The 21,767-nt window shown below is 39.3% G+C and overlaps 1 protein-coding gene across 1 annotated transcript in view; it reads right to left on the bottom strand.

Annotated features, from left to right (window-relative positions):
- The window catches only part of LOC127647911 (serine/threonine-protein kinase LMTK1-like), a 61,448-nt gene that overhangs the window by 3,874 nt on the left and 35,807 nt on the right, over positions 1-21,767 (bottom strand). The window contains exons 3-13 of the mRNA XM_052132437.1: positions 14,378-14,519; positions 8,234-8,313; positions 7,860-7,978; positions 7,596-7,683; positions 6,551-6,684; positions 6,009-6,093; positions 5,766-5,887; positions 5,426-5,575; positions 1,004-4,181; positions 714-849; positions 410-610 (exon numbers count right to left, since the gene is read on the bottom strand). Of these exons, the coding sequence (XP_051988397.1) occupies positions 410-610; positions 714-849; positions 1,004-4,181; positions 5,426-5,575; positions 5,766-5,887; positions 6,009-6,093; positions 6,551-6,684; positions 7,596-7,683; positions 7,860-7,978; positions 8,234-8,313; positions 14,378-14,519 (4,435 nt within the window). The remainder of the gene's footprint in view (positions 1-409; positions 611-713; positions 850-1,003; positions 4,182-5,425; positions 5,576-5,765; positions 5,888-6,008; positions 6,094-6,550; positions 6,685-7,595; positions 7,684-7,859; positions 7,979-8,233; positions 8,314-14,377; positions 14,520-21,767) is intronic.

Below are 21,767 nucleotides of genomic sequence, written 5' to 3' on the forward strand. Positions count from 1 at the left end.
TCCACTAGATGTTGGAACATGGCTGCAGGGATTTGCTCCCATTCAGACATAAGTGCACCAGTGAGGTTAGTTGGCCTTGAACTTGCAGTTGGTGTTCCTATTCATCCCTAAGGTGTTCGAAAATCTTCCACATCAGAAATTCTCTAACATGTCATTGTACACTGTAGCATTAAGATTTGTCTTTACTAGAATTGCTGGATTAGCCAAATCCAGGGTCTTAAATGTGTTCGATCAATATGGGTTATTTCAATAACCAAATCTTAAACTTTTAAATTTGGTCCACTCCAGACTTCCATATTTGGTTATCTCCTTCTCCAAACCATTAATTATAAGGGGGCCTCCACATACTTTTATCCATGTAGCGTCTACATTTTATCAAAGATATAGTGTGGTACAAAGCAGAACTGACCTCCCATGGAGTTCATGTGGGGGTCAGACACATGCATGATGGAGAAACGAGAGACATTAAATCGGGAGAGCGGTGGTGCTGGTTTTTCATCTGGAGATTTGATGGGTGAGTTGGGGGGTGTTGTGATTTCTTCAGATCCAGGTTCTGATGTTGAGGGGCTCATCATCAATGGAAATTCATCTTGCCACTCAAATGCCCCAACTGCTTAGGGTGAGAGGCTTGTGAAACATTGTAAGAGAGCTAACAATATGCTAAAATCTATGTACAAAAGAATTATCTGTACAAATTGCTATTGAACACTCACTTTCTTCGGCGACATTCCTGCTGGAAGAATCCTCAGTCGCAGAGACCCTTTCTTGTGGGGACTCCTCTGAAGCTTGACAATTGGATTCTGCCTTCGCAGGAAAACTGTAGTCTCCAAGCTCACCAGTTGGGCTCTCCTGATTAACCAGACAGCAAAATACAGGCTAAGTCATATCAGTACTTCACAAATGAATGTATTTTTAGATGAAAAGAATTTCAAATAAACTTAAGTTTATAAACAAGTTCCTTAATGTATTTATTACTCAATGCTTCAAAAGATATGCTACAAACCTGGTCAAACAGAAAAACAGTGACGTCATCAAAGAACGACACAGCTTTTTTCTTGTTCTCCAGCTCATTGCAGAAGGACTGTGTAAGTATAGAGGGCATTTTTAGGAGGCTCCGCAGATGACATGCACTGTTACGGTCACTCACAATGACAGGCACCATGGGGCACTCTTCATCACTCTCATCACTCTGATCCTGTATGTTGTAGCAACAAAGTTCTTCATCAGACACGTCACTATCCTCTGAATCCTCCTCATCAGCCTCCTCTCCATTTCCCAGTGGAGCTGGAACATCTATATCTTCTGGCAAGGCTGGAAGAAAGTTTTCCAGGGACTCATCTCGCTTTGGTCTTGAAAGTGACTGACCTATGCCACCATTTTCAACTTCATCCACTATATCTTCTCTTTCCTTGTTGTTACCATCATTTAGGAGCTCAGTATTGTCCACTTTGTTATTACAGGCCTCCTGCTCCTTTGCTTGGATTTTCTCCCCTCTAAACTCTACTATGGTAGAATCTGAACCCAATGATTCTGCTGACAAAAAATCTCTGGCGTCTCCATTAGCCTGGTCCTCCAAACCTAAAGCCCCTTGTGTTGAGGTCGACCCTTCGGACACTGTTGAGGAGTAGCATTCAGAGTTTGGATCCTCTCCAGAGTGATCAGATTCCAGCCCAATACCATCATCTGGTGTGGACTCCTTGGTTAAACATCCTCCCATTTCTGGAGGAAAGGGGGAAAGCATGGAAATCACTGGTACTGATGTAGCAGACAAACATAGATCTTGATTTGTCTTTTTAAGACACAATTGTTTAGCAAGAAGCACAGCATGGTTGCCCTTTGACTCTAAGATGTCATATTCATCCTCTTTTTCTACACTATGCCCGTTTCTCCCAACTGTCTTTCCCGAGCCCTCTTTTTCATCTTTGAACTTTAAAACATCATCCCCATGGCGAACAATTAAGTTGTGACACCCTTCACTGGGGCTCTTGTCATTCTCTGTGTCATAGTCAGAAAAATAAGCAGAGTCTCTGTACTGGTTCCTCTCACCAAGGCCGATCAGCGGTAGATGATTGCTGATGGATGGATTCAGGAGTATTACATTGACATCTTCATCTAAGTCCATCTGGAGGACCATGTCACCCTCATCTGATTCCACACTGGTGCTAAGGTCTGGATTGCCTTCAAGGTCTTTCATGATGAACTCTGGTGACTCATTGTTCTCAGTGTCATAGCCACTATCTAGGGATTTGGGCTGAATGGTTGTGTGGTAACTGTCGGGACTGAAGGCCTCACATGGACTGCTGCTAGAGGCAATGTTAATTGTGTCCTTGTGGTGTCTAGACCCAGGTTCTCTTAGCAATGGTCTATGAGTCACATCAGTAGTGCCTACCTCTGCATAGACCAAGGGATAATGTGCAGAGACTCCAGAGGTGCTGTCTGTGACATCATCATCACTGCAGTCATTAATTTCCACCAAGCTGATACTGGAGTTAAAGGGCCTGATTATGCTGTCTGTCAAATTGCTACACTCTAAAGCATTCTTAGGGAGATCCTTATGGTATGATACCGTCTTTAAACGCACTCCACCTGAACCATCAGATCCAAGTTTAAGTTTCTGTGCAGGGGATATCCTTCTGTCGAATAATATGTTTTCTTTAGTCATGACAATCTCCATTGGAAGAGTTGATGGATTAATTCCACTGTAACTGCCTACAAGGAGGCCTGATATATTGTCTTTGATATGTTTATGAGCAATATTCTTCTGCTGTGTATGAATATGCTGACTTTCCGTGACAAAATGACATTTTGAAGATAAATCAACATCCTGACTAGTTTCAGGGCACAGATGTAGATATTCACCACACTCAGAGAAGTGAGAATTGCCAGTGATTGGTGTACTATGTGTGGCATCCATGTATGAGTAAACTTTGAGAGAATCACTGGAATTATACATACAACTGTTGCTTGTTTCCAGTGCTCTTGATTTCAGTTTTTCGACATGAGAGGACGGTGTGGGGTGGCGTAAATCAAAGTATGCGTCTTGAAAACCAACAGCTTGCATACAATCGCTTAAACTGTTGTTGTTTGCCGAGTGGTTGGAGTTCCAGTTAGTAAACACATTCTGAGAGAACAGATCTTCATCATCTTCTAAATCGGCACTCATGTAGTGGGGTCTGGGCACGTTTTTCTGTAGGGGGCCCATCATATCATAGTAGGCCTCATTGGCCATACTTCTTTCTACAGCTGTCTGGTTAGACTCAAGGTAGGGGTCACAGTGTGCCAAGCTGGGACTGCTAAGTGAAACAGAAACACCAAGTGGGCTGTCCTGTACCACCTCCAGTCGACAGTAGAGGCTTCCCGAACCTCTTCTTTGCTGATGAGAGTGTGAACCATGACCTTCAGTCAAACGAGTATCTTGTGGTGACTGTTCAACCTGGCAACTTTGACTTTCATTGGAAGAGAAATACTCAGATTGACCAGTCTCTGCAGAGTAAATATTTGGCTGAGGCCCAATTGGGCTCCTCCTGCTCGTAGTGGACAGGCTGTTGTTGCTGGCCTCAACTCTTGGACTGTAATCGAGAGTGCTGTCTTCTAAGTTAATGTTACAATCAACTGGCTCCTCAATACGGATGTAATACTCACTGCTTAATGAGGGGCTGTGTGCACTCAACACTGGAACCACCCCAGGATGGTCTGACTCATAGTAGGATGGAGAGACCCCAAGAGGGAGGCACTCACTCTTGCAGCTACCTGCGGAATTGCTAAGAGGGTAATAAACATCTTGGTAATGTGGATTATTCTTTCCTAGCAGTCCACTGGATGAAGAGGAGCAGTAGGGCTGCTCAGCTCGGGCCTGCTCCCATTTATATTCAAAGTTGAGCCCATGGCTGGTCTCAGTTACAGTCAATATGTCGTCCCCATTCTCAGACTGGAAGCTGTCTGCCATAGAGAAGTGTTTAAGTAAAGGAAAGGAGGAAGAAGTGGAAGAGGCCACCTCAGGTGCAGAGGTTCTGTTAGAGCTGCTGGAGCCCAGACTCGGCAGCAGAGAGTTCCAGCGTTTCTCAAAGTCTTCTTCAGCCTCAGTGGCACCTTTAGCACACAGGTAGCTTAGTAGTAGATGAACCTCCTCCACCATAGGCCTCTGCTCAGGTTGCAGCCAACAGAACTGCATTACCTCAAACCTGCTCACACACAAGTGACATAAAAACCATTTCAGACTTTTGGTAGAACCAGAAATGTTTGATTGCAGTTGTTTGACCTTTGGGAAAAACTGCATTACATTTTCTAATTAAAGACCCCATGAAATCAAAATATTACATTTAGTGGTTTTAGGCCACATTCACACTAATCCACTAAACGTCAATGTTTTCCAAAGTAGGTGGTTATGTTTCCAGTCAATGTTTCCAGTGGATGAAAACAACATTTAATGTGGACGTGGCTTTAGTCCATGAGTATATGCTTTGAGGTCATCTACATGCTTGTGTATTCCTAAACGTAGACATAATTCCCTTTTATTATACATACACATTTAGAACTTACAGTCTATGTCTTCTGAGACTCATGCACTACACACATTTTTGTCCAATTAAATGCACTCTAGAATGAGAATGACCCTCCCCTGCAACAAACCAGCAAGTAGCAGATAATGGTTTATGGCTTTCATTAAACTAAAGCCTATAGTATGTCCCACACAAACCTCCTGTTTCAAAAAGAGTTATGTCGATATGGCAGAAAACTGCACTTGTCAAGCCATTTCATGGGATCTTAAAACTCTAAAAACTCAGATATCAACATTTTCTTAATTTGTTGCCATTTAATGATGTATAAAATGAATAGCACAGTAATGGTGCTATATTATCTTATTATTTTATGGTCTGCTTGAAATGCATACTAGTACGGATGGTAGCCAAAATTCCATTAGGTGATGATTTGAAATATGGACAGTTTAGTGTGAAGGCATCCTTGCATTGTCTTAAAGTAGGATCATTCATAATTTAGTATCTTCTAGGGGAGGGAGTGTTGTACTTCTATGCATGACTGCTCATGATTAAATGGACAATGATTGATAGCATATGTGTGTGTGTGTGGGGTGGGGGATGGGGGGTGAAAATTTATTTACTGTGTACTTTCAGGACTGGATGAATGTATGATTGATGGGCTTACAGAGGAGGATAATTAATGATTGACAGTACTGGATTTGATCAGTACTGATTTGTTGGTCCTGCCTGAGGAAAAGGTAATGATTTTTGAAGCACCTGTGGTTGGTAAACATTGATTGCAGATTGTTTATTTAAAAGAAAAGTGATTGGTGGGTGTGCCTTTGAAACATTGTTTGGTTTGGATGGTTTGAACAGGGAGTCCTGATTGACTGAGGTGAGGGGATAGGCAGCTCATGATGATGATTATGGCTAATGAGATGACTCACCAGCGTTCAGACAGAGGCACTTTCAGCAGGGGCTTTGGCAGTTTGACCTGCTGTTCCTTCACAGCATATGTTAAAACTTGCCTATCAGAATAGTGCCTATAAGGCTGGTTACCCAGTTCAAACAGCTCCCATATCGTTACACCCAGTGACCTGCAGGGTCAGAGAACCAATTTTAAAAAACATAGTAAATAGTCTATTGCACAGCAGCAATCTTTTTTCAAAGTATAATATATATGTTATATATAAAAATGTGGGAGGTTAAATACAATTGTCAAAAATCTTTTAAATAAATGCTTTGATATTTTGTTATGTATGGGGTTTTCTCTGAATACTTTCTCACCAGACATTGCTGGCCTTAGTTTGGTCCACTACTAAAAGATTGCCATGAACTTCATCAATAACTTCTGGGGCAATCCAGCGAAGTGGAACCCATATTTGATCTGCTGTCACATAATAGTCATCCTAACAGAGGAAGAGGAAGTATTGATAATGAATAAGCATGCAAACAGAGAAGAAATAGAGGCAAGCTGTGTCACAAGAGTATGATCAGCATGAAAAATCCCAAAAACCTTTAAATACTTACCTTGTACTTGCTGCGGCTAAGACCATAGTCTCCAACTTTCACTGCCATCTCTGAGGTCATCAAACAATTCCTGAGGGCCAGGTCACTGAGAACAGGAAAACGTGGAACAATGTTTGCATCATTCATTGTTCCAGTCAGCTATTTCCTGCACCGCTATTTAGTGACAACAGATTGACAACACATCTTTCAATTGCATTGTCTTCACTAGCTGCACTCATTTGAACTGGTTCGGGAGGGGAATAGCAGGAGTCGACAGCTCTCCCTCTGCAAAACAAAATTCTCTAGGAAACACTCGTTCCTGTAATTGGCAAAACTTCATGACACATTTCCCTCATGTGTCAATTACAAATAATTGATGGAGTTCGATGAGTGAAGGGTTTTCCCCCAGCAACAAAATCACTGATGCTGGAGTCTGTGACAGGCACTCAGGCAGCACCAGGATATTGTTGCCAGGAGACACCACATCCTGAGGTCCAGTGACCTGCTGGGTGAAAAATAATCAAGAGAATCAACATGGGGTGAAAAGTCCAAAGCATCCTCACCTGTGAATATAATTGTGTTTGTGCAGGTACAGAAGGCCAGATGCAATCTCACATGCCATTCGCTGAAGAATCAAAGGGTCAGGAGTCACTGTTTCTGCTGCCCGACAGCTGCGCAGGTATCCTTTGACATCTCCCTGTGAAAACCAAGCACCAATCATACCCTAAGGTAACAGTGTGTAAAAATGTTGGTAAGCTAATGTGTTATATTAGTGAAACTGTTTCTGTGAGCATGCTGTAATTCTACTGCCACTGTAATTTTGATATCATTAATTAGTCTTTAGACTGTCAGTTTGTAACTGTGCAAATGGATTACTGTGACCACCAGAGGGAGCTTGCTGTTTTTCAAAGCACAGTTTAGAGCAGAGATCTGCAAAATTATGCGCACATGTCACCACTGGGACAAAGGTTAAACAGAGGAGCAATAAGACCAAGATAGAGGAATATTATATGTTGATCTTTTTTTTGTTCTTTATTTTATAAATCATGTCAATCAAATCTGCATGCAAACCACATCTTATTATACTCACTCTTAATGTCCACAGGCTGTCTTATGGTTATACTTTTCCATTCATTTTTTTTTTTTTATATTTTTTTTTTTTTACAATTCTAATTTCTAAATTCTAATTATATAATTTCAAAATAATCACAAATACTTGAATTTAATCAATTTATTAACATAAATTGTCAATCAGGGTATTTATATTTTATGTTTTATGAAGTAATATGAATACCTGGGCTTAGAATAGATAATAATCAGAAATATATCTGATTTCACAAATAAAACCAGGAAAACTAGGAATTTATTATAGGGGCATTTTTTGTTCCCAGATTTAGCATTTTGGGGAAATTTTTTGTTGTGTACTTTAGTCTGCTTTTATTATTGCAATATCATATATTGTATTATATTGCATATAACATAATGCACAAAAATGGCACTTTATGTGAATGGGTTGCTGGCCCGTGGTAAAAAGGAAATCAGTGGTCAGACCAGCTATAAGTATGCTCTGAGTGTTGGGAGGCAGCCCGGCATTACTCAGTGACTTACCAGGGGGCAGTGCTCCATAACCAGCAGATAGGGCGTGACTTCTGAGCACTGGGCCAGACACTGCAACAGGGCAGGATGCTGGAGTACCCTGTGAAATTCAGTAAACTGTTATCCATTGCAAATGATAAACAGTCATTGATGTATTTTAATTATGTGCTTCCTTGTGAAATTTAAACATAATTTATTCACAGAAATGCAATTAAATAGAGCATATAAGGGGAAGGAAAAGAAAAAGGAAAGAGGGACATAAGAATAGGTGTATACCGGTAAGGTTGGACCTCTTCCAGGAACTGCATCTGCTCCTGTACGCTGGCACTAGCCTTTAGCTCCTTAACCACCACCTGTGTGGTACTGAGTCCAGCATTCACCTCCCCTAATAAAACCTGAATGCCAGCGCAACCATGCATAAACACAGTGAAATGATTCACACCTGCCACCATGTGAAACTGTCAGCAGGGATTAACAGAGCATATAGACTTGGCATTCTATTTTGTTTGAACTGATCATGCATTTTAGATAACAATACATACATACAGGAGTTTTAAAAAGTAGCTTATATCAACCCCAAGATGAGGGCACACAAAAACATTGCTATCTTCTAAATACTACATTACTTGTGTTTCTTTATAAAGTCTCACCTTGCCAAACCAGCCTTGGCCGATTTCTTTTATGTAGAGGAGGCTCTGTCTTCCAAGATCGACAGACTTCAGCAGCTGAACTGAAAGACAAAGAGGGAAAATATACATTTAGAGATAGCAGACACATAACTTCAGCCCAAGCAACCTCTCAAGGTACACTGAAGTTGACCTACAAATCTCCAAAATTCCACAAATAAGTTTTTAAACAGGGAAGCATAACCACAAGAACAGTAGTTATCTGCTCAGAAAGCCTCAAAAGCAATACTACCATGCTAAGGAAAAATGCAGTAACCACGCATTTAGTTAAAACGGAGTCCAAATCTGACAAGTTTGTCTCAACAATGCTCACTTTTAGAGCAAACAGTGTACAAATTGCATTAACACAAAGTTTCATTGTTTCCATAGCTACTGTGTTTTGCCAGTGTAAGGTAGAATACATTACGATATCTAGATTCAAATTGCAAGAGCATTCCCTGCCACACGCAAAAGTTGATAAGAAACTTCGGACTCTCAAGTGCCAAATACCTCGACCCATTCTCATGATTCAGAAGGTAGTAGAAGATGCTGATAGTAGTGAAGCGTATTGCGCAGATGAAGAGCAGCTGTCCTTGTCGAACAGGAAACCATCGGATTATGGTCCAGCTCTTCTCTGATTCTCGATGTCTCCATTTGCACTCCAAGGGTTTAACTCTCCAAGCCCTTGCACAGCTGAGAAAGCAGTGCTTGCTTTCTTCCATCCCAACAACAGAGCGCATCTCCTCGCGCTGAGATATACCATTCCACAACATTCCCATAATGCACTCTCAAATGGACCTCTCGGTATCCAGCTTTAAGCTAGGAGCTCCAGCTGTGAGGTCAATGTGCTAAGCCCCCTTAGCCCCACTGAGAGATCTGCTCTGGAGCTCTGCACATGTCAAATGCTTCTGCTCACGCCAGCAATTACATAAGCACACAATAACCCTCTCTCCTCTGCCCCTTCCCTATCTCTGGGTCTGAGCAAGACTATGGGGGCAATTGTACACAGATAAAGCACTGTGAGCAGCAGAAAGGCCTCTGTCATTAACACAAGCCCCCACACACCTCCTCCTGCGATACCAGGTCTCACTGTGTGCGTGCTCTCACAGACCCATTTCTGTTTTAATGCATTAAACTGTTCCCCTCCTCTAAAAAGTTCCAGAAGCCACTCATTCCAGTCCCTCACGCTCCCTGCCACAGTTAAATTGTGGCTTTTGTCTGCAAAGCAGCAGCGCCTGGTACCCCAGTACCAGCCCAGACACAAGACCCATTCTCTGCTGCTCAGAGCGAGGATTGTCACAGCAATAAAAGTGCCCCCTCCCTCCCTCCTAACCACCCCACCCCACTCCACTCATAACACACAACTATTACTCTTTTCTTCAACAGACTTGAACTGGCCTTTTATATCATTTCTGTGGAATCTGTGAGTTGTGCATTTCCATCCCACTCCTGGCATTCCCAGAGCAGCCCTGGGCCATGTTAAAAATGCATTAAAACGCAGCACAACTGCAAGTGAAGAGACCAACTGGCCTACGATTACACATGGTTTAAAAGGGAACTTGCACTTAATCTGCAAACAAAACATTTCAGACAAAGTCAAATTGCAAGCGTACCTGGATAAAGGGATTTTAAAGGTGCCTTGGTTCCTATTTGTGTGCATGTCAAATATGGAAATAATATATGTGAAAATATAAAATACGCCAGGACTTAGCAATAAAGATGGCCCACGGCCAGCGTGAGAGAGTTTCAGGCCATTTGACTGAACTGTCACTTGCCCGGTCGAGCCAGTACTGTATTGTACCAACATCTTATGATGATCATAAGCCTATACGCTGATCATGTGTATATATTTTTATGGCAAGCAAAGGTAAACAATTGTTTTTCTGTGATGTATTAAATATATAGCAGTTCTGAATTCTGATTATTTATAGCACCAAGGGAATGTTATCTACAGTAGCTGGCTAGCATAAATATTGTCCAAATTGCAAGAATGATTTGTGATAGTTTTGAAAGCATCAGTTAGGACGATTGTTGAGGTTGAAAATGATAAACAAATCAATGTATGCCATAGTTTTCCATAAAAAAAGTCTTCATGTATACGTAGCTGTCACGGGGTTAATTATAGCTGTATATTTTACAGCTATTATTGCTTAAAAACCTAACAAATGATTCTAAATGGCTTCAAAGTATTTTGTTTTGGTAAATGTTTAAAGAATATCTAATTATGCTTAGAATAAATATCTATATATTTGTGGTGAGGCCAGTGAAAATATTGGAAGGGCAGGTAAAATCTGACACACTACCCAGACTGGGTGAGCAGAAAAAGCCTTACTGTTGAGCCCTGTATACATCAAATTTGTTGATGTACATTGTATGTATGCTGATGTTGTTCAACCAGTCAGGTGCTGTAAACGGCATGGGTTCAATTCCAAGGGTAAATGCAATGATAATAATGTTTTAATTTGAATGCCCTGTAAGTTGTGTGAGATGAAAGCATCAGATGAATTAATGCAATGTAGAATTCTAATTGATATGTTTTCAGTTAATGACTTTAGGTCTTTTTAATGTGTAAGCAGCATTTCAGCATAACTTCATCTGCATAACGTAAGGTTATCCTCCGCTTTAGACGTCAAATTGCGCACATTTGATAAGCTGGTAAGAACACTGATAAAGGTGTTTACATGCAACCCAAAATCAGGGTAATAGGTAAAAATTGTGCCGATGGGTTTCTACTTAAACCGTTTATGATATTTTCCTGAAAATGGAATGCCATTTAGGGCGTTTACATGACCTTACATGTTGTAGAATTATTAAGAATAATCAGTGTAAGATCATGCATCTAAATGCACTCACTGAGTAATACTGTACTTGATTGTCATAATATGTCATTTACATGACAAGGAGGAACACATTTACTTCTAAATAGTAAGTCTTTACACAAAACAGAACCCAAACCCAATTTGCAGACTATTAACTGCATAGCTCATCTGGATTCAGTCAGATTTACTGAACAGAAAGTGTTGTTTGTGTGCCTGTCACTGTGTCTGGAACTTGTATCAAGCCAGACATATATATATATATATATATGTGTGTGTGTGCTGCTTACGTGTGCTTATTGTTCAGATTACTGTGAGATGCTCCACAAATCTAAAATACAAAAGCTCTCTTGATCAGCCTCTTCCTGAGTCACGTGTCGTTTATGCCATTAAACCTGTAAATGCAGTTTATTATTAAAACACTACAACATATATAGGACAAGGATATTCAAATATGGGGGTTTAAATTGTTGCATCCAGTCAAATGTTAATTTCTGGTTCTTTGCATTAATGTAATATGTAGGCACTGGGATAAAGAGGAGGAAGAGTGGGAGGATGAAGGGGGGCAGATTTCAGCCCGACCATGGCCGAGCCCTTCTCAATATCACGAGGGACTTAGTGCTACCCTCTTGCTCTGCAACACCTGAACCAATCATACGGCCGTAACCATGGGCAACAAACAGTCAGATGCGTATTGGCTGGCTCTTAAAACTCTTTTGTCCAATCGCTGCATGCGTTTCAATCCAGCATCCTGATATCTCCCCCATTCTCCGCTAATGCTCTACACAGACAGGGTGTGTGAGTCATAGGGAGATTATCTGACTTGTACAGTTTCACCCAGAGCTTCCACATAGGGGTGCTTGTCACTGACATGAAGCTAGTGTGTTGTGAGTGGCTGCTGTGCATTTGCTAAGGTGTTCTGTGTGGTTTTTTTAGTGCATTGCTATATGGTTGCTAGAGTATTTTGGATGGTTGCTAGGTGGCTATTATGGGTGGTTTCTTCCTGCCCTAAGTGAAAATAGTCCTTCAGATATCTATGCTTTTCTGGTCTCTAGATATAGATTAGGCCCCTCCATCTTTCTGTACAAAGAAAGTGAATGTTGACTGAGACTTTTAACTGACATCTTTTGTGTTTTGCTGAAGAAAGAAAGTTTGCAAAGTTTTGAACAACATTTTATTTTGGGTTAAACTATCCCTTTAATGCTCATGTGCAGTTCGGGTCATTTTTTAACCATTTTCATTATGTTTCTTTAATTAAAAATGGTATCCTTCATCTGAGTGGTCCAAAAGTTGGTTACTTGTCCTACATTTGCCATCTGAACACACAAAAAAACTGATTTGATGAGTTGAGGCTTTGTGACAAAACAGCAACATTCGTGTAGTTCCAGGTCAAAATTGACCCATCACAGGGAATGAATGGGAAAGACTACAACACAGAGCAATTTTTTTTTTATTTGCCCCATAAAAACCAATAAATCGGACACAATGCAAAAACAATTACACATAAATGAAGGGGTGAGACTATAAAACATCCACAATGCAGAAAACACATGTGTGCATGCACCACACACACACACACACACACACACACACACACACAGGGCATTTCATAGACTTCCATTGATTTCATATCAGCATAATTATATTTTCTATTTCCCAGCTCTAACCCTAAACCTAAATCTAAACATCACACAAAAATGTGCACATCACTAGATTTGATGATCAACATCATCTGACCCATTTAGGAGCCTTATTTGTATTTATTTATTTTTTACTAATGAGGACATTTTGCTATCACAAGTGTAGAAAAATTGTCCCCATATACCAAACATCCCACACAAGTCACAAGTCTGAGTCTGACCCCTGTGTGACAAAACTGTCTTTCCTTTGTAACACACTCAGATTTGACTGTGGCAGCATGGTTAGGTTTGACAGCATACTGGAATATCAATGCAAAATATGACACTTCAACAGAAGTGGTTTAAAAACAAAAATGCTGCAATTTGACAAATCATTGTATTTATAACGTCTAAATATACTGTAGATCCAATGCATAACTTGTGATAATATCTAGAAATTAGGTTTGTTACAACATTGCTGCAGCCCAGTTCCAAGCATGCATCATGCCACAGAAGAGTCTGGGCCGGCTTCATGCCACATTATGCAATTGACAGATGTGTGTTCAGCTGCCAGAGACAGCTCACTCTCCACCCGCTGTGAGAAAACAAACAAGGCCACAACTCTTTTTACAGAACCATCCGTTCACAATGGGCACAGAGAAAGGTCCTGTTCTTTTGTCTTCCTGTCACAAGACTATTAGGATTTGAGTGACAAATGTCAGTTTATTGTGGCAGCACTCCCACAAGCAGTATAATGAATATTAATAATAAATGTAACTAGCTATCTGGCTGCAGGGTGTGATAGCACAATAGCTATGGTGTCCTCTAAACACCACTGATAACACCACTCTGTTCATGTATGTTGATTATGGAATAGGCATTCTGTAGGTGCTTTATTACAGTTAAAAAAGATACTTTATACTGGTGGGCGGCTGTGGCTCAGGTGGTACAGCATGTTGGCCACAAATCGCAGGGTTGGCGGTTCGATTCCTGGCCCACACAACTCCACATGCCAAAGTGTCCTTGGGAAAGAACATTGAAACCCAAGTTGCTCCCAATGGCAGGCTAGCGCCTTGCATGGCAACTCTGCCATCATTGGTGAATGTGAGTGTGAATGGATGAATGAGTCATAGTGTAAAGCGCTTTGAAAACCTCTAAGGTTAAAAAAGCGCTATATACGTGCAGACCATTTACCAAAATATGGTTAGGAAAATTTTACACAGAATTAGGGGGAAAATTTAAAATCACACTTACCTTGAATAGGGTGTAGCTTAATATTTCAGAGATGGATATGTAATGCTCTCAATATATTTATAGTAAGTAAATAAAGATTTAAATGTTGCTTTGTTGCTCACACACTCAAGTCATTGTATCGCTTCCGATTTTAAGACTTAATATAGTGCACAAATCATCTGGACAACCATTATGATGTTTTTATTGTGCTTTTCCGTCATTCTGAAACCCGACAGCACCAGTCCCCATTCACTTTCATTTTATGGAAAATAACGGTCAGAACATTCTTAAAAACCTCTCCTTTTGTGTTCCACAGAAGAAAGAAAATCTTACAGGTTTGGAACAGAGTAAATATTGAAATGCAAATACATTTTTGAACGTTTGGTGTAGATGATTTCTATAATCACTGCATACTTGGATGTAAAAGTACACTAAAAGAAGGTCTAAGGGAATATTCTTACATGATTTGCTTGTCTGCTTGGACACAGGGTGTGAGACCTCTGTGAGGGGCAGGATGTAAACCTCAGGGTCATTCTGAGAGATGGGGGAGGCTAAAGTGGAAAGATCAGCTCGGCATACTTCCCCCTCCGCATTTTCGAACTCCTGCAAGGAACCAAAGTAGGAAAGAATCAATGACATAATTCAGACACAAGCAAGAAATTCAGATGTAGAGTACCCCATAGAGATATTATTTCATAGCTCTTTACACATACTGACAAAAATCCTTTTAATGGTTGATTTGTCATTGCATGTTTGCAGATGGAAACTTAAGAAAGAAAGATACATCATTGATCCCTCGAGATAAATGATGGTGCAATAGTGGCAAAACAGTCAAGACTGCAAGTACACACGACTTTCCAATAAATACAGAAGTTAAAGATAAATACAAAGACGAAGACTATTTGTATATAAAATACACAATTTATAAAAAATCAATATACTCAGTACACAATACAAAATGTACATAAAACACACTATACTGTCCCCAATATAATTGATCAGAGGTGGATACATATATGAAATACTAAGCCATCATCTGCTTGATCTTATCCAGTTCCTATAGCTCCACATGTTGGCCAATGCAACCGAATTCTTACTAATATCGTTTGGGTCTTGAGCATCTGTTTTAGGGATCTGTAGTGTTCAGTAAATTCCCCTTCCTGTCATTCCAATTCATATTCCAATTCAGCATCCTGTGAGCAATGGCCAAATCTAATAAAACTCAGACTCATAAAATGAAATGGAGACTATTCTTAAATTCTTTACTTATGCTGGATACAGGAATGTTTCTGTCTCCATACTTCTTTATACTGTATATCTGAATACAATGGACAACATCTCTTATCTGCTCTTGTGGTATTAAACCTTTCCTATTTTAAGAAGTCATAATTATTTATTTTAGTAACCTCACTATTGTTCTCTGAAGAAAATCAGGATTTGCAGAGGAAAGGGAAAATTCCACTCTTCCCCTATTTTTGAGGCAGCAGATGGGAAGATGTTACAGTTATGATATAAACATCCATGAGTAGGAAGGATTCATTCTAAGCTTACAGTATATTCCTCACGGTTCTGAAAAATAAACAAAATATTTATAAGTTGTCCTTTAAACTAGGGAAGTGTTGCTATTTGCTATCTTTTCAGGATAAAAATAAATCTATTTGATTGTGTTCATATTTTGTAGGACTTTTTTTTCCTACATTTTCTTCAAGTTATTCATATTTTGGTGGCCACAAAATTATTTGGACACTTCAGCCAAATTTAAAAATGTCTGAATTTCATTGCAATTATAATAAAATACGAAACCAAGTGGCATCTGTAAACTCTTGGTAGAACTTCTCAGTTCTCAGAACTAACTTCTTTTTTTAATGTTTTGTTTTAAAAGAGGACTTGGGTCATATTTCTTTAACCCTCCTATTGTCTTAAGAAACTGCACACTCTTTTGTCCTTGGGGTCATTTGTGACCCGCATTGAAAACCATTCAAAATGCATTCATTCTTGATTAGTGCAACAGCACTAGTTCACAGCCCAGTTCTTTAATCTTGACCTTTCTTTGACCTTGTCCCAAAGTGTAATGCTAGGGGGATGATGTATTCTGTATATAAATGGACACATTTTCTTTTTTAAAGAATTATAAAAAAATAGAAAAACACTTGGGAAAAATTGGCCAAGGATGTCTCAGTTTAAATTTATTTCAATGACTTTGGGCATTTTAAATAATCTCAACTATATTATAAAAATGTCTGATTTATTTTGCCAGTAGAAAAACTAAATTTAAGTACATGCCTATTTCACAAATGAACCTCTATTGCCTGTTTCAGCAGTCAAAATGTGCCCACTTTGCACATCCATTGCAACAAATCCATTCCTTCCCACTAATGTCAAACAATTTGTTACAGTGTTACAGGGGTTTAGGAATGTGCTGTAATAGGTATTTCTGCCATCTAACATTTTAGGAGAAAATTATATTTAATAGGTCTTTCACCATAGGGGGACCTTTTGCCCCACTGTTCCCTTTAATATAAAGTTATGCAAACTTATGCAAAAATATAGATTACCAGCTAAAAACAGTAAAAAAATTTTTTAAATAGATATAATATGTGATGCTTTTGTGTATGGCTTTTGTGTATGGACCTATTTGAGAGGAAAGTCTACAATTTGTGGGATAGATGCAGAACCCAGTGGAGCACGTGGGGGAGAAAATGGGGCTACTGGCTAAATTCCAGAAATGTGAAAATGAAACAATTGGTAAAAGTACAAACAAATATTTAAAGCTGTATAACATCCAGAAAGTCTGAAGGTTAAGGGTAACTGATTCTTCCTTAAGGACTTAAATATTGATCTATTGATATATTTTGGTCACCATACACTTGCATTGTGAGGAGCTACAGAACTGAATATTCTTCTTAAAATTCTTCATTTGTGTTCATTTGTGTTGGCATGAGGGTGAGTAAATGATGAGAGAATTTTCATTTTTGGGTGAACTCTTCTTTTAAGCATGCTAATACGTTTAGGGGCTACTGCATAGCTTCAAAAGCTACTCCATCAGAAAGGTTGAGGATGTAGTTGCATGAGTTTTTACTTGTATTGTAAAATGTAATCTCATTGTCCAATTTAAAACAAATCTATACTGAACTCTGTCTGCTAATCGAGAGTTTAACATCAGAAGAGCTTGGCCATGAGACAAATCGATGCAATATCACTTAGTACCACCTGAGGGTGCAAAGTGATTTCTTCACTTCATTCCCACAGTGCATTTAAGTATTTCATATCTGTTATCCATGAATTATGGATAAATTATGAAAGTGCTAACAGGACATACTGTATTTGAAAGAGAGGAGACAGTAGTATCTCTTTATTTACCAGGGGCCTATCAAAACTTTATTGTTCAGCATCAGTGATGGTGGAATTTGATTAAAATTGCTGGTCTTCTAATATAGGACAAGATTGCTTTTTAGCTGGTCAAAAAGCTGGTCTTTCCACCTGACCAGCTGACAAGTGACCCAAACTACTCTAAATCCAGCTAAGATGCATTAACTGCGTCCTTGTTGAATGTCTATGTATGTCAGTGACATGCTCCTTTTATATGCATGGAAAATGTGGTTCTTGTCAAGATTAGGATGCATGTTCCATTACATTATAGAGAATGTATGTACTAGTAATAGTACATAAATTATAGCTATATAACAGTGATCGGCCTTCTGGTTAGGATTGTGTTTGAGGGATCTTTTTTTTTTTTTTTTTGGCATGCACTTCACTTCTACCAGTCGATTTTGCTTTAAAATGACATTTATTTATTGAGAACTTAAACCAAAAATATTTCAAAATCTAAGTTACACTTCAGATTAAATGAAAATATAACAAAATAACGAAATGGTCAACATATATAATGACCTCACCAAATCCAGATGTTTTACTTCAGAGTTTGGACATGAACTGTATTACCACCAGCTGTTAGAATCTCCAAACTGCAAATGCAGGAACTGAGTTTGGACTTTGCACTGAATAGAGAAGTGCTTTTGAAACATCTTAGCACAATTACCTATTTCTCAGAAAAATATCCTTCTACCTACGATTATGAGGCTGCAACGGTTAGCACTGGGGCGACTCAATGGGAGGCTAATTTATTAGGCTAATCTCATTCGGATCTTGCGAAGAGGATGAGATCTCGATCACAGCACAGAGAAGTCTGACACCGAGGACTCGGGTGCAGTCGCCCAGTCGCAGGCTGACACGGAGCTCCATGCTTGCCCAGGCGGCTACAAGCGTCGGGCTGGAGTGGAACCCTCCACTCCCCCCTGAACCCTTGCGGCTCACGGCCTAGTTGTGGGACCCCTAGTGTCACTACATCCACACAACAAGAACAAGAGACGGTCTCGAACCCTGGACTCTGGTGAGGGAGTGGTACTGACTATCCACTGAGCCACAGAGCAGTAGGTTGGGCCCAGAAGGAAGACAAATACAGCACATAAGATGAGGCAAAATAATAAATAATCAATGAATTAATAATAAAAAGTAATGTTCCAAAAGAGTCAACTTGTCACAAATACAATGGACTACATAAAAGTAGTCCATATGACCTGTGAACTATATTTCAAGCCTCCTGAAGCCATACAATAGCTCTGAGTGAGGAACGGAAGTAATAATGTACTGAAAATCAGTTGTCAGATCTCAAGTCTCATTCTCTGTTCCACATATTCACATTCATTTACAACATGCACAAGAACCAATTTTGTTTTGGCATCAATCTTAAAGTTGAATCTCAACGCAAATGAGATTCCTTAATGACTTCAATGATTGCTGTTTTAAACATCAGCAAATCAAGATTAGTAGCCTAAACGGAAAGCTATACATTGGCCCTCTAAGAGGCATAAACAAAACAAAGCTTTTATTAAAAATTTGAATCAATTATACACAGAAAGCTTGTCTGTGATTGGTTGCAAATAGAAAATGTGTAAAAAAAAAAAAGAAACAGAAAATTAAATGGAAACTTTTGATGCGACATGAGTAGATCCACATGGACTGCTATAATTGACACTTTCCACGATTAGTAAATTGTGGCAGCAGTAATTGAAATCTCAATTATTTTTTCAATTTATTGTGCAGCCCTAGATGTGACGATCTCTGTGTAAAAATTAATAGCAGATGAATTGAGAGAAATGGTGCTTATACATACACTAAGGTGTTAAATTGGAATTTTTGAGGTGGGGGAAACCTAACAACCATTCCGGAACGTTCTGCCCCAATTTAACACCTGGATACACTCATATAACCCATCCAATTCTGAAAAGTAAAATTATTTGAAATGATTGAATACTGAGTATTTTACCAAATATATTTGGGTTGTTCCTCTCATGTCACCTCTGTTAAAATCAGTGAGTCTGTGCTGCACATGAGAAGTGCTATTTGTATGGCTTGTGAAGTTGCTGCCTATGTAAAGCATTCTAAATCTCTTCCTTATGATGCTCCATTTAAGTTAGGATGCTTCCATAGTAGGCAGCTGCCTATGTAGGCAGCCAGGCAGCATTCAAGGTTTTAGAACAATAAAATAAACAAAGCAGTGGTCAGCTTTGTATTCCATCTGAACGCTCATACAAACATGGACAGGCATCCTGTCCACAGAACAGCATATGTCATTGTAATTATCTGTGCCTCCTTGGACTAGAACCACCTTCACAGTCTGCCACAAACAGCCCATTGTGGGACAGACATGTACAAACCATCCACCCACTGAAACACACTAAAAGCAGACAATCCTATTACAAGCAGACAGTACTGAGGCCCAATATTATAGGGAGAATGTGTGGTTAATGTGTGCTGAGGGTACATGTGCTGCAGTGGTTTTATATAGTGTGTCATTCTCCGACTGCTGCTGTAGATGTGGATGCACACTGCACCACACAGTCCACTTATTTTAATACATTAATCCTCAACTGTGCTCTTCAAAACAAAATCTGACAACAATTTATCCTTATGTCCCCATCTGTTCATATTCTCTGTCAAACATCAAATGTTCCCTCTAATTTGTGTTCTTGCTGAGCAAACAGGAAAAAAAATCTATTGGACAGACAGCCTAAGCAGAAAATCCCCATGTGCCCGACACGTGCAGTGTTTACTGTACCATTCGTTACAACTAAATTATATCAAAATGAAAAGCCATTAATGCAGAACAGTTCATTTCTTTATTAGGCTAGTTATTGCAATTGGTAGACCCTCGATTTTATACAGTAACCAAAACATACATATATTGGGCACCATCAAACATCTAGCCTTTTTACTGAAGTGTGTAATGTGTCACCAAACAGAATTGCTAAATTAATCACTATTTCAAAACAGATTCCAGAACACACCCTCAAACAAACAAATAGTCCCACCCTAAACTCGCACAATTGGTTTAGTCAAGGACTGCCTAGCTGGATGGCCTGCGGACAAAGTCCCTTTCATGGCAGGTCAGTCCACTCGGTGGCCATCTTTGAAATACTCCCAGGCAGCAATTTTCTATGTAAACAAATGGCATATAAGTACAGCTCCTCTTTACTTGAATGGTGAAAGATGTTATATACTTATAGTTGGCTCACATTTGGCTTGACAGTTCCACAGTTTGGAAGACTTTGATATTTTTAAATGTTACCACATGTGTGAGGATACTGAATATGTAAGAAGCTAGAAAAACAACATGGTCAGATATTTTTATATGCAGGACAACTGCACCCAAGTTGTCCCTCATTGTGTCTTTCTGCCCAGTAGAATTTTAACACAATCTATTATTATTCAAGAATCCTAACGCTGCTCTTTTACATACAAAAACAGTTCATATTGACCACTGCTCTCAAGGTCAAAACAGAAGAAAAACATCATTATAAAAATACCATATATTTAATCCATACAACACAAAGTTGTTGTATGGACCCAGAAAGCTTGGAATAAAATGCACGAGTCATATGGACTACTGTTATGATGTATTTATACTGAATAGTTAATAATGCTTTATATTAATTGTCCTTTTTGAATCCTGATACACTGAAAACTGCTCTGATAATGTTTTCACATTCACAGTTATGAATGACATACGAATCACAAACTCTACATGGCAAATTTTCTATTCAAAATGGTGAATTTTGCCAAATGGTGAAAAGTTTGCACCATTGGAAATTACTGTCAGTCGGTACAATATTTCAATCATAAAACAGTGGTCAAATATTGCATGTTTAGTTAGATACTTTCATCTTGCATGACACAAACACTCTTAACCTGAACTGCTTGCTGATGTGCAGCGCTGGAATAATCCAAAAGGTTCCTGCTCAGCTTCTTGTCTTGCCTTCATCGATTTGATTGCCTATCTCATATGACAACGCCGAGCGGAGTTATACAACTGAGCACGCAAAAAAATTAACTTTTTTAAACCATTATGTTATACCTGCAACAAATGATACAGCGGTGCATAATGGACTGCAGCAGAACAGCAACAAGGATATCAATTATTCGGGGGAAAATCTGGCTATAGTTTATTATTGGTGGGGACTTGTCCCCCTCAATGTATATTGTGGTTACGGCCCTGATGCTAGCTGCATTACTTTCAAAGTTCTATTGACCTGTTTCAGTGACATCACATTTTCCTCACAGCTGCCATATTTGTGACCATCAGTGGGAGGAAACAGTGGCGGTATATGGACAAACATCCGTGAAACAATATCAAGAAAAACATCAAAAATGGCTTTTGATCTATGCCAAGTCCCAGTAAACTTTGGCTAAACAAATTTGTTTCAATTGAAAGATATAACTTTATTGAAAGAAAAAGAACATTTTGGCTCTGCTAAGTAAACTGCAGTATCTGTTTTTCGAGATTTATAAATA

This window comes from Xyrauchen texanus, chromosome 8 (genome assembly GCF_025860055.1).
Source record: "Xyrauchen texanus isolate HMW12.3.18 chromosome 8, RBS_HiC_50CHRs, whole genome shotgun sequence".
NCBI lineage: Eukaryota > Metazoa > Chordata > Actinopteri > Cypriniformes > Catostomidae > Xyrauchen > Xyrauchen texanus.